The sequence below is a fragment of the Eucyclogobius newberryi genome, unplaced genomic scaffold (genome assembly GCF_026437365.1).
Source record: "Eucyclogobius newberryi isolate DKJ021-1_F unplaced genomic scaffold, fEucNew1.0.hap1 SCAF_6, whole genome shotgun sequence".
Classification (NCBI taxonomy): Eukaryota; Metazoa; Chordata; class Actinopteri; order Gobiiformes; family Gobiidae; genus Eucyclogobius; species Eucyclogobius newberryi.
In genome coordinates, this window is record NW_027316278.1 from 21,693,732 (window position 1) to 21,706,408 (window position 12,677).

Consider the following 12,677-nt stretch of genomic DNA (forward strand, 5'->3'; position numbering starts at 1 on the left):
GAAAGAGTCAGCTGGGCAGTGGGAAAGGTCATTCACTGCTACATTACAGTTGTCTGAGAGATTCATTTGTGCACCCCACATTACAGTAAACTTAAAATTTTCAGGCCTCACATTTTGTCTTTTGCCCAATCCTGTGGCAAGTCATTACATTTACATTTTGGTGGAATCTTCTTTTTTTGTGTGGGAACTAAAGTCTGTAAATGCGCTCAATGCAGTCTTTATTATTAGATCAGCAACTTGTATTAAAATAAGTTAGGGTAGGGTTTAGGATAAGGCAGGTCTGCTCTCATAAACTCTGCTCTCAAACATTTTGATGTTATCGATTTTCAAGCCTCATTAAAGGGTTGGTGGCTCATCACAACGTCAAATGCAACATTTTGAATAATTCACTTCATTGTCACATCATCTGTGGCCCTCTGCTCCGTATAGGCTTTAAAATGTAGCCCTCGATGCCTATAACCTTAATCTAGGTTAAGGTTGCTGATAACCTAGGTTAAGTTTATAGGTTTTTTAGGCAGGTACTGACTATGGTTTGCTGTCCATGTCCATGAACCTGCATGTTAATCTAAATGTATTGATTTAACACCAAGCAGAAAATAAGTCTGTGTAAATCCCTCATTCATCCAGGAGTGATTCATTATAGGAAAAAAAAGCTTCAGTAGTCATCTAGACACTGTTTTAGAAATACTAGAGTCGTTCTCAATCTGCGGATCTAGTCTGAGAACTCGGAAACTTATACTAATACTCTGAGTTGGCCCTGCCCATTGGGCGGAACCTTCTTGTGAAAAATCCATCAATGCAAAAAAATATTATTATAATTGTCTCGTCTTAAACCAAGTCCACCCAATCCATTTTGTTATGTTCAGCATCAGTGATAAAAGAATAATTTGCTATGTATTTGTGAAATATAGAATCAAATATGTCAATGGAAATACCTTCAAATATCAATGCTGAAATACACTTGAGGACCTACACTTTAGAGATCCATCCAGGTAAAGGGACAGTGCATAAAGGAGAAAACATGTCAACTCTATTACATGTTGTTTAGTGCATTGTGGCTGCTCTGCCTGTGTCATTGTATCAGAGAGAGTGTGAGACAGCTGGTCCCAGTGCAACACACTGGGGTGGGGTGCCCATTGTTGTACCATTTTAAGACATCTGCTCCTCACACCCCCATCATTACTCACTGGTACGAAAGTGCAAAAAAGTGGCTTTGAGCTTGACGAGTTCCATCAAAACATTTGTTGACTTTTCTCTCCAAAAATGTGACCGTTACATCAGCATCTTTTGTTTTGCTGAGAGGGCATCTGAGGCTTTTGGTGTGTCTCTAGATCTTTGTCTCCATCGTGTGGCATGGACTGGAAGCGCCCCTCTAGAGAATTTATGTAGGGCGTGTCTGTTTTAGAGGCAGAAAAGCAAAGAGTCAGCTTCTTTTATTCCAGAGAACATTGAGCTTGTGTCGGCCACATTGTGTAGGCCTGGACACACCCACGAGCAGTAGCCACACTCACCGCCATCACATCTGGAAGCAATCTTCTACGTCTGCTGCTACCTCCTTCACCTCATCACACTGCTGTGGTTCTCAAACTGTGGGACGGATTCCTCTGGTAGTACGCAGGATGCTTTTGGGGGTACTAGGTAAATATTTCTGATTTGGTGTAAAGCAGTTTTAATCCTTGGTCCAGTCCCAGTTTAGTTGATGATGTCCATTTTGAAGATATATTAAAACATTCCATAGAATGTCTTTAAAAAATCCCTGTTTGTAGCATAAGAACACAAACCTAAGGAACTGTAGGATTGGTTCTGAATGGTTTATCAAAGAGTATCATTATTGGAATGCATATGCAAATTAAACAAGTTAATATTGCAAGAAACCTACAAACTGTTATTATGCACTGGCCCCATCTTTGAAAATCCTTGGTGATATAAATTGCGTTAAGATTTGTTTTAAACAGAAGTAAATATCCTGGTTGTAGTTGTTTACGATAACATTTCTTTGCCCGTAATGTTCTGTATGACATTAAACGTATCTCTCTTGCATATGTTTAATTTATACGTGCCAACATTTATTTATTTTTGAATTGCCAAAAACATGAATTCCCCACTCCGACAATTTACTGTAAGTCCTCCCTTCGCTCTCATCCCCCATGTCACTCTGTTCTTTCCTGTCTAATAAAGCCACACTTTAAACACGTGTAATGCCATACTGTGGAAAATTCCAAGCAAAGCTATACCATCTCGGCTGAGACGAGCAGGTGGCGGACACATCAGAAATGCAGCACGGCAGCCCTTTACACATGGAACAAATTACAGTAAAATAACAAGCGATGCACATTGTTACGCTGTAGTTTCATTATAAAAGCTCCTGACTCTGGCTCGTGTTTACTTGACACATTTGAGTGTTCGCCATTGTGATGTTTGAAACTGATTGTCAGGTTTTATTGAGAGGATCATCTCCACAGGCCTGTACCTGCTGCTCAGAGATTGTCTTTGTCTACTGTTTGTTCAGAGCCCTCTTTGTCAGTCATGTTTTAACAGGTTCTCCTTATGTATTATAACTTTCCGCACAGATTCTGTCCATTTCTCCTCCCACTCTGCCCTCCCGTGTATGTTTTATTTTTAGTGGGCACAGCTGGGGGAGGGAGTCCAGGCTGAATGAATGAGTTTCTTTAAGACCTCTCAACCCTTTCCGTCCCACTCGAGTTTCCGCCCTCAAATTGCCACCCCTGGTTTCCCCCCAGACTTGAATCCATGTGCTCCCATGCTGCGAGTGAAGAGAATTCCTCAGTACCTGTCTGAACAGAGCAGGAGCGCTGTGGGGCACCAAGGGCGAGAGGACGGGCCCGAAAAAAGGAAAACGCAAGGGTAGAGAAGGAGGAACCAAGCGTCAGAGAAAGTGCACAGACAGGAAAGAGTTGAGCAAATATCGTCTGGGATCTTAGGATGGATGCTATCATGCTGCAGGAGAAACTGGTGGAACGGCTACTCTGCCCACGAGTCAGGACAGCCAGGCAGAAGGTAACAATCTGGGCTGGGACAAACCTAAAATAAAAGAAACATTTTACTGTTTGCTGTTTGGACAAGTAAGCAGTAGATGGCTAGTGTAAATGAGAAACGCATAAAGCTATTTATTGGAGCATAAACTGAATCTGATTTGAATGACTTGCTTGTTTTCTGTGCCAAACTTTTCCACTCCACAATTTATGAAGTTTGTTTGTTCCGACAGATGTGCTGCTCACATAGTGTCATTTCTGTTGTTTGTTTTGTCATGACCAAATATTTCTTGCAGCCTCTTTTTCCTCGGTCACAATGTGCATATGTGCACTTGTCAAGCTCTGTTCTTCTCACTGGTCGCATTGTCTGTTGTGTTTTTACAAATCCTCTCTCTCTCTCCCTCTCGGGGCTGTCGGAAATACCAGTGACAAATTGTGACAGCATAGCGGGATGCTAACAGTCAGTGTGTTTGGCTTGTGTGAAAGAGCTTTTCAAGAGCATCTGTGGAAATGAACGACCTCCGCTCACATTCAAATATTAAGGACAGAAAGGGCCATGAATTCATGATGCCAGCGGAGCCTTTGGACCACTCTGGCACACACACACTGGTGCTGTTTGTAGCTAACATTTTGCTTATGCTCCTAGTCTTTTTTTCTTTTTTTTAAACAAATTCCTAGCTGATGTTATTTTATAGTTGGTGTTGCATGTGGTCATCTTTTTATATGATTGTTTGTGCATGCATGGCCTTAATTGCAATTGACCCGGAAAAAAACAGTACAATCAGAAAAGCTTGGGTGAAATGGGTCGAGATAGTGGACTAAAACTACAAACAAACCTAGATACTCATTTGAACAGGTAATGCTGGAGAAAATGCATCAATAATGTGCTTTAAAGAAGAGGGGAAAAAATGCTTTAAAATCACACCAAAAAAAACAACAAAAACTGCAAATAACCACAGTAAAGAGCCTACAGAATTAGACTTTTCCTGGATAGTTTTTGAATGGTTTGATTTGGCTTTAGCAGAACTAGTAACTAAGGTAATATTAAAGAAACTGCTAGGCCTATTATTGAATGTTGACATCAAGCCCTGCCTGTTTTAGAGGTTTAGTGGGAATTCTTAGACGGTGGTTATTCTCAGTGCGTGCGTGTGTTTTCCACTGTATGAGGTTGGGTCCTCTAGTGCGGTCACTCAAAGGCTGCAGGGCCATTAAAAGTCCAGTCATTTAACAAATATCTTGTAACTTCTATTTTTGTTGGGCTTGAATTGGACATTTGAGTTTTATTGTAGGCAATATTTTTATTTAGTTTTTGATGTTTTACAAGACAAAGCTTAACAATCGTTTCATTAGTGTGTGTTGTCTGCTCTGTTTCCTATAGGAGAAACAGTATGTGGGTTTTGCCACTTTGCCCAACCAAGTGCACAGGAAATCAGTGAAGAAGGGCTTCGACTTCACTCTGATGGTGGCAGGTGTGTTATAAACTTTGATTGTACTTCTCACTGTATTTATTTACTGCTGTATACATGTTAAAAGTTGTTGTTAATATGTGTTTTAGGGGAGTCCGGGATGGGAAAGTCCACTCTGGTCAACAGTCTGTTCCTCACTGACCTCTACAAAGACAGAAAGTTACTAAACGCTGAAGGTGAGTTTTAAAATGCAACACTGACCAGACAGCGGAGCCTAATGTGCCTGATCAAAGATGTGGTTTTCCAAGTAACATCGGGATTAAAGACCAGGATTTAATCTAGAGGACCAAAATCCTGGATTAAAAAGAAATTCAAAAGTCTTATTGGATTTGTAAATCATAACTAAACCAGATCTGAACCAGGACAAGCACCAACTATAAAGCTGGACTAAAGCGCAGAGCAGAAAGAAGTACCATATTTTCCGGACTATAAGTCGCACCGGAGTATAAATCACATTTTTTGGGGACATTTATTTGATAAAATCCAAGACCAAGAACAGACATTTCATCTTGCAATTTAAAATAATAACAGATGAGAAAACATGGTGAATAGGTGTACGTATGCTAACGCTAACACCTTCAGCTACATGACGCACAGACAACAAACTGTCGTAAGTGTCTGGTATGTTAACGTAACATATTGACAGTTATTCAGATAACCATAGTATAAAGAACATGCTAATATGTTTACCAAAGCATCAATATTACCCTAAATCACTAAATCCATTGAATTATTCTTCCTCTGTGTCACTTCTAAACAACTCCGCAAACTCCAAAGGTAGAGGAAGTGCAGATTCTTCTGTGTCGCTTAGAGCTTGAAGCGTCCTCTTGCGGTTGCCAGTGTGAAAATAACAACTAATATCACATATAAATTGCTCCAGAGTATAAGTCGCACTATGAAAAAAGGTGCAACTTATAGTCCGTAAAATACGGTACACACTTTTGTTACTTAAGTAAAAGTACAGATACAGGAGCGGAACATTACTCAAATAAAGGTAGCACAAACAATGTACTTTAAGAACCCATGTTCTGATCTTTTGTCAATTCCAATTTTAGGTGTATAGTTTTGCTTTTTCAAAGCTTGGGCTTAAATTCAAAACCTTTTTGCAGGGTTTCATTATGAATGTGTGAAAATAACTCTCAAACCACCTAGCCAAGTTCCTATGTTTGTGAATTTTGTTCATTGACAATGACAATAAACCTATTCTGATCTGAAATCATAAGAAGGGTAATTTCTACTGCCCAGTCCAGCTAATATTTATCTGTAGAAAGTACAGATAACTACTCTCTACTCTCTTTTTACCTCTAGTGGAGGTAAAAGTATACGCTGTAAAAGTCAAGTCAAGTACAGATAATTATAAATCTTACAGTACAGTACTTTTACTTTTGTACTATGTTAGTTTCCACCACTGCTAAAGCATGAATAAAAGTCTATAGGTAAGGGATTAAGACCCTTAGTACTACTAGAAGAAGCCTGCGCACATGTTTTAGAGAATAACCTCCTGCCTTGTCCCTTCAGAGCGCATCAATCAAACAGTGGAGATCATCAAACACACAGTGGACATCGAGGAGAAGGGAGTAAAGCTGAAGCTCACCATCGTCGACACACCAGGCTTTGGAGACGCAGTCAACAACAACGAGTGGTGAGACAATACAGAACAAGTCTCAATCACCATTATTTGGGTCGTAATTGAAATCATGATTATTCAAAATTAATGATGGGTGTGCTGTCCAAAGGTAAAGGGGCACTATGTCACTTTTCTGGAAGGGGCATTAAACGCGTCTCTTGCATTTATTAAATTATTGCTAGAAAGTCTTGAAAAACACACATCTCTACAATGAGTGGGCTCGCCTCCCCTCAGATCTGACCTGTAATAACATACTGTGGACATTCCTGGTAGAATTTTGCATCTTCTTGAGACAAGCAGGAAGCAGCTCCTTCACCAGAAAAGTTACTTCCTGCTGCTACTTAACATACTTATGTCTAGAGTTTAATGATTCATGTTTTAAAGGCCATTAAAGGCCACTGTTGGTTAGAGGCGTGGTGAGATAGAAGGAGCTCCCATATCATTCAGAACAGTTTTTGATTGAGTCATCTTTTGTAAAATGTAATTGTGATTAAAATGTGATTAATGCAGCTGGAAGCCCATCACGGACTACATAGACCAGCAGTTTGAGCAGTACTTCAGAGATGAGAGCGGACTGAACAGGAAAAACATCCAGGACAACCGAGTGCACTGCTGCCTGTACTTTATTCCCCCGTTTGGACATGGGTAATACAAATATTTTATGCTTTTAGGCCCTTTATCATGTCATAAGAATATTAACTATTCCAGAATGAGGAGGCAAAATAAGCCATGACATGTTCACAATGATAAACTGACATCAGATATCAGTTCTAGTGGTTTTAAGTCTTTATAACAAAACAAAAAGGCTCATTTCTACCCCTAAAATTGTATTTGAGCTTTATAAAAAGTATAATTTGTGGTCAAGTATGTACTGTCTCCTATTAGATAAACATATAAAGTAAAAACACAATTGTAAATGTCTTTTAACCAGGCTATGATATCAATTTTTTTTTTTTTTTAATTTACACAAAACACCTTGATGTTTCACATTTTATAATATTCTGTGGTTGATCCCAGTTTGTTCAAATCACATGTTACACTTCATTTTTGCCTCAATTCAGGAATTGGCCATGTTTTTGTTTATTTTGTCTATATGAACCTCAATGGAAAATACTGATTTATGATTATAAATATGTGTTGTTGCTAGGCTGCGACCTGTAGATGTGGAGTTCATGAAGGCCCTGCATGAAAAAGTGAACATAATTCCTCTCATTGCCAAAGCCGACTGCCTCACACCAAACGAAATCAAGAAGCTCAAAGACCGAGTGAGTGCCAGTGCCCTGTAGTATGCGAGCGTCTGGATGGGCTCGTATTCATGTTTATTTATATTTATGTAAGATACGGGAGGAAATCGACAAGTTTGGGATCAAGGTGTACCAGTTCCCAGAGTGTGACTCAGATGAGGATGAAGAATTCAAACAGCTCGACAAAGAACTCAAGGTAAGCGCCCTCTAGGTGTTTCTTACACTGCTTATTGTACGCATTGAATGATAATGATTAGTAAAGGAGGGAAAATTAAGTTAAATACATACAACATGTTAATAGCTTTAATTGTTTGTCAGTTCTGCTGTATTTACAGTCTCTTACTGGCATGTCCAGACACACAATTTGATTTTATATTGTTGTTTATTGTAGTGTTATCTGAAAGGGTTAATTTGGATGATTTTTGTCTGAAATTTCAGTTTTATCTTGGAACTGACAAATGAAGAACTACTCCTCAGTGTCTAGAAAATGGACAACAATAAGATCAACAATAGACATCAATTTCAAGCACATTGTTCAAATGAAACACTGGACCAGAAGCTCTACAGGGTCCTATGCCTCATGCAGGCCCTTTATTTGCATTTTAATACCCCTATTTTTTTTATATGATCCATATCCTTGTCAAAATGTGATCCACAAGAAACAACATATTGCTTGTTTAAACTATTATTTAAATTTAAATTTTGACCACTCACCCACCTCTGCTATAAATTAATCCGCAGAGCCTGCTTACGCCAGAGAATAACAAAAGCACAGCGGCTTGTGACTCCTTTAGTAGTTTCGATGCATATTATTTCAGGGAATTGAGTAAATGTGATCATATGTATTGCTCGTTGTAAACTTGGTGTTTGTAACAGGAGTGCACCCCGTTTGCTGTGATTGGCAGTAACACAGTGGTGGAGGCCCGCGGACAGAGAGTGCGAGGACGCCTGTATCCTTGGGGTATTGTCGAAGGTAAAACCATAAAACACATTTCTGATCAGACACCACTGATAAAGATGTGAATAACGGCATTAATTTCATTTGTGTTTATGTGCTCAGTGGAGAACCAGTCGCACTGTGATTTTGTCAAACTGAGGAACATGTTGATTCGTTCGCACATGCACGACCTCAAAGACGTGACCTGTGACGTTCACTATGAGAACTACAGAGCCCAGTGCATACAGGAGATGACCAGGTGAGCCAACACTGCTTTAGGTTCAGCACCGTGACATTATGAGTTACTGTCATGTTTTCTCTTGAACAGTAAACTGGCCCAGGACAACCGCATGGAGAGTCCTATCCCCATCCTGCCCCTCTCCACTCCTGACGTGGAAACTGAGAAGCTCATAAAAATGAAAGATGAGGAGGTATTTCAACTGATGATGCCATTTGTTTTACACAGAATGTGGTTGAGGCGTGGTTATATCAACTATTTTTGCATTAGGGCTGTTAGGGTAGCAAAGAATATTGGTTTCAGTTGAAACTCGTAGTATAAACAAAACAAAAACAAAACAGGCTATTATCAGGTGGCTCCGCCCGGTGGGCAGGGCTTACTCAGATTAGGATAAGTATCAGAGTTCTCAGACTAGATCTGCAGATTGAGAATGACTCTTGGATGAGAGTCGAAACGTCTTGTTTTTTCTAAAACCAGATGTCCAGATGACTGCCACTGAATATTTTCTTCAATATTTTGCATTAATAAACTCTCAGGTGGTTTTGAACTGGCCGCTCGGGACCCAGAGGTGGATTGTAGACCTAATAAATGTTGATAAAATGTTTTGACTGTAAACCTTATGACCATGCTCAACTATGAAAGGAAATACTGTATTTTGCTAAATTGTTTCAGTATTTATTTTTTATTTTTATTTGACTTGTCCCAAAGCTATACCAGGTGTAGATTTAGATGATTCATTCATTTAGATGATTCATAAATAACTATGAATAAATATCTAGTTTGTTTTTATGTTTTATGTTTATTTAAACATCATCTTATTTTGCAGCTGAAGAGGATGCAGGAGATGCTGAACAAGATGCAGCAGCAGATGCATGATAAAGAGCAGTGATGGTGGTTAAAGTAGAGCTACAGCGCCCCCTGCTTTCTATGCTCAGAACAACAGAGACCGTCTGAAATGTGACTGGCTGTTTGGTGCTTCTGTATAGTCTGCCTGGGCAGTGGCTAAGATTCAAGAGTTTTTCCTTTCTCTGAAACTATGAGCCCCCGTGCTTTAAAAGTCTTAACAAAGATATACTTTGTTTAACAAAAGCATAATTTAAGTATTAGGCATTATCTTATCTTATTTATTAATTCAGTGCTAAACCTTTTTGGATATGCTATCAGGGTATGAATTGTGTTTGCAAAACGTTTTGTAATACATTAACTTGTGATGTTTTCATTTTAAAATATATATTTTCATGTTATTTTGTGAAAGACTGTGTACCTGACATATTATCCTTAGTAATACTGTGTATCCGTCCATGCACCCCAATGTGCCCTTATAATGACCGCAGTGACTTTGTCAGAATCCAAACTCACTCCGTCTCGTGTATCTTTGACTCATCGTGGACACATAACGGCCAGTAACACTGCTGGCTGAGACAATTGACGCTAGTGGCAAACTGTGAATGGAGCGTTCAGGACATAATGACAGAGTAAAGCAGTGTGCATGTGGCAGCATGCTGCTGTTCTTTATGCGCTCTGAAGATTTTGGGCCTATTTTTACTTCAGCCCTGTGCTTGTAATAAATGCATATATGACCTGTGCTCTGTTGCCATGGTTAATACTGAGACTACTGTCTTGGCTGTGGTTTCTTCTCTGCTGAAGTGGCTTTTTGTGAGTGAAGTTTTGTATTGATGTCATTTGTATGAGTGATTCAAGACATGAGTGAGCTGTGAGCATTGGCTCATTTCTGAAAGTGTCACAAATAAACACTACATGAACATGCTCTCATTTTTGCATTGCTTATTTTACTCATTGTCATAAGGCAGCAAAAGCTTAATCTGCTGACTCATTATCTTTGGTAGTCACGCTTCCTTGACCTGCCAGTCAAGTACCACACAACATGAAATAAACTATATTTTTGGAAAAGGAAAGGAAGCGAGTCTGTTTTATCAGTGGAAAATCATAGGGACATTAAGATAAGTATGTAATAGTATTAGTCCGCTGGTTTAAGTGATCATACATATTCACCAGTACAGGACATGCTCTTTATCAGTCGATGCCAGCTGCTTGTCACTTCAGCTCTGAGGAAAAAACACAAAAAAACACCATTCGCTTCAGCAGCGCTCAAGGTGAGTACGCACAAACGACTTTGTTACTAAGGTGTATGCGTTAACCTATTAAAACTGATTTTTGCTTTGTATTTAGAGAGGTTGGAATTGGAAATCATTTGACAAAAAAAATGCCACACACAAAATGTTTACCCTTTTAAGAGACCAATACTTTTGACCCAGTTTTTCCTATTTTCTTAAAGGTTTTGCCTTCTCATTGGAAACTGTGATAAAAGTATGTTGACAATGTGAGATGATTTGAAAGAGTGTTTATTGTTTTACTATAGTTTGGAATTTCCAGAAATCAGGAATCTTGTGGGAGCAACTACATCAATAATTGGTGTGCATCATCTTTTACTTTTACTCTCACTTCAGTCATCTAAAGCTTTCCCTTTTTATAGCTAATATATTATATAACCCTAACTCTTGAATGAGAGCAATTTTCGACTTCATGCAGTTTAATATTTTCACATTATTTATTCATTGTATAACACCAACTGGAGCAACTTCTCTGGGGCCCAGTGCAGAACTTGTGGGGATATCTCACAGGCCTAAACGCTTCCCTCACACGGCCCCTCTCTCTCTGCAGAGCCCCGTCAAGATGAAGAGCCAGCTGTTGGTGCTGCTCCTCTTCCTCTCCTGTAAAGGTCAAAGTTCATGCCCTGGCATCTGCTCGTGTCACGGCGGAACAGTGGACTGCAGTGGGCGCTCTCTCACCGCCTCGTCTCTTCCCACCGCTTTCCCCGCCGAGACCGCCGAGCTGCGTCTCCATGACAACCTGTTAACCACTCTGCCCAACGCTCTCCTGGACTCACTGCCCCGCGTGCGCTCGGTGACCCTCCACGGAAACCCCTGGGCGTGTGACTGCGGGGTCCTGTACCTGCGCGCCTGGTTGTTACGTCACACCGTCCGACACGCGTCACATTTACAGGTCAACTGCAGTTCACCTCTTGACCTCCGGGGCCGACTCGTGGCGTATTTGAGCGAGGAGGAGCTGCTGGACACCTGTCGTTACTGGTACTGTGACCTGGCGTTGGCGTCGCAGCTGTGCCTCCTGGGCTTTGTGGTGCTGCAGGGGGCGCTGTTGCTCTCCGTGGTCGTGTTCCTCCGGAGGTTTCAGCACATGTCCAAAGAGGCCAGGAGGACCAAAGAGGAGAGCTTCACTGCAGGAGAAACGTCCCGGGACGAGTACGCACCCCTGAACGACACAAGTATTTGACACAGACATGATGCTCTCTGTCATCTGATGTTTCGTTTACATCGGTTCCCCATGGCATTTTGCAAGTCCAGTGTGTTTATACCTGAAATGTATTGTTTTTTGATTGTTGTTTTTTTAATAGAGGTTGGCATCAAATTTAAACAGACTCTGAAAAATGCATTATTTCTCTATTTGTGCACTGTGAAAGAAAATATTGATCTGTATCTATTTCTGTTTTAAATGTAACACAATTTAGCTACTGTATGATACAGTTGTTTATAAATCACAGCCTACATATGCAACTGTTGTTTGTTGACATGGACACCTGACCTTAAAAGTTTCTTATATATAACTGTGGCATTATAAATTTTAAATATACCCTGTGTATAAAACAATTAACAAAGTATTTCGATATTTCAGTGGTTCTTTGATAAAAAAACATTAGTTAGTCATTTTAAACCTTGACAAAAATTTTACTTTTTGATAAATAGATATCTATCGGCTATATATCTTCTTTACATTTCTGTCACTGACAAATATATCAGAATCAGAAAAGGTCTAGTGTCAGTGAACAAAATTCGCAGACTAGGAACTTGCGTTGGTGATTCGGTGCAACATACAACATACAGCATCAAACAAGGCATGCATTGAAGAAAAACAATTTCAATTGACTAAAAGTGAACCATGGTGAAACATTTGAAGCCTTGGTAAAAGTTAATAGTTTTGGCCTATTAAAAGAAATCATTAAGGTATTCAAATCTTTTTCACATCACAGTTCCATGTCACAGATAAAGGCCTTTCTAATAAGTAACAATGGATCGTGTTTGTTTCTTGACTTGCCAATTTTGTTGCTCATTACACATTATGCAGTTGTACAGTCA

General features: G+C 39.8%; 2 protein-coding genes across 2 annotated transcripts; both read left to right on the top strand.

Annotated features, from left to right (window-relative positions):
* Positions 1-2,850: 2,850 nt before the first annotated feature.
* Positions 2,851-10,273, top strand: septin5a (septin 5a). The gene is made up of 11 exons (XM_072433405.1): positions 2,851-3,018; positions 4,372-4,462; positions 4,549-4,635; positions 5,978-6,101; positions 6,597-6,731; positions 7,234-7,351; positions 7,425-7,526; positions 8,207-8,303; positions 8,391-8,526; positions 8,596-8,698; positions 9,332-10,273. Exons 1-11 carry the CDS (start codon positions 2,944-2,946, stop codon positions 9,392-9,394), a joined length of 1,131 nt encoding a protein of 376 aa, XP_072289506.1. The 5' UTR covers positions 2,851-2,943; the 3' UTR covers positions 9,395-10,273.
* A 241-nt stretch (positions 10,274-10,514) lies between these two features.
* Positions 10,515-12,200, top strand: gp1bb (glycoprotein Ib platelet subunit beta). Its single transcript, XM_072433409.1, has 2 exons — positions 10,515-10,619; positions 11,188-12,200. Exons 1-2 carry the CDS (start codon positions 10,530-10,532, stop codon positions 11,815-11,817), a joined length of 720 nt encoding a protein of 239 aa, XP_072289510.1. The 5' UTR covers positions 10,515-10,529; the 3' UTR covers positions 11,818-12,200.
* Positions 12,201-12,677: the final 477 nt, after the last annotated feature.

What these genes read in the sequence shown, in the direction of transcription:
- septin5a (XM_072433405.1), top strand. Translation starts at nt 2,944, where the DNA reads ATGGATGCTATCATGCTGCAGGAGAAACTGGTGGAACGGCTACTCTGC. An exon ending in CTTCACTCTGATGGTGGCAG is followed by an intron (nt 4,463 to 4,548) that starts GTGTGTTATAAA and finishes TATGTGTTTTAG; the next exon opens with GGGAGTCCGGGATGGGAAAG. An exon ending in ATTCCCCCGTTTGGACATGG is followed by an intron (nt 6,732 to 7,233) that starts GTAATACAAATA and finishes TGTTGTTGCTAG; the next exon opens with GCTGCGACCTGTAGATGTGG.
- gp1bb (XM_072433409.1), top strand. Translation starts at nt 10,530, where the DNA reads ATGCTCTTTATCAGTCGATGCCAGCTGCTTGTCACTTCAGCTCTGAGG. An exon ending in TCGCTTCAGCAGCGCTCAAG is followed by an intron (nt 10,620 to 11,187) that starts GTGAGTACGCAC and finishes CTCTCTCTGCAG; the next exon opens with AGCCCCGTCAAGATGAAGAG.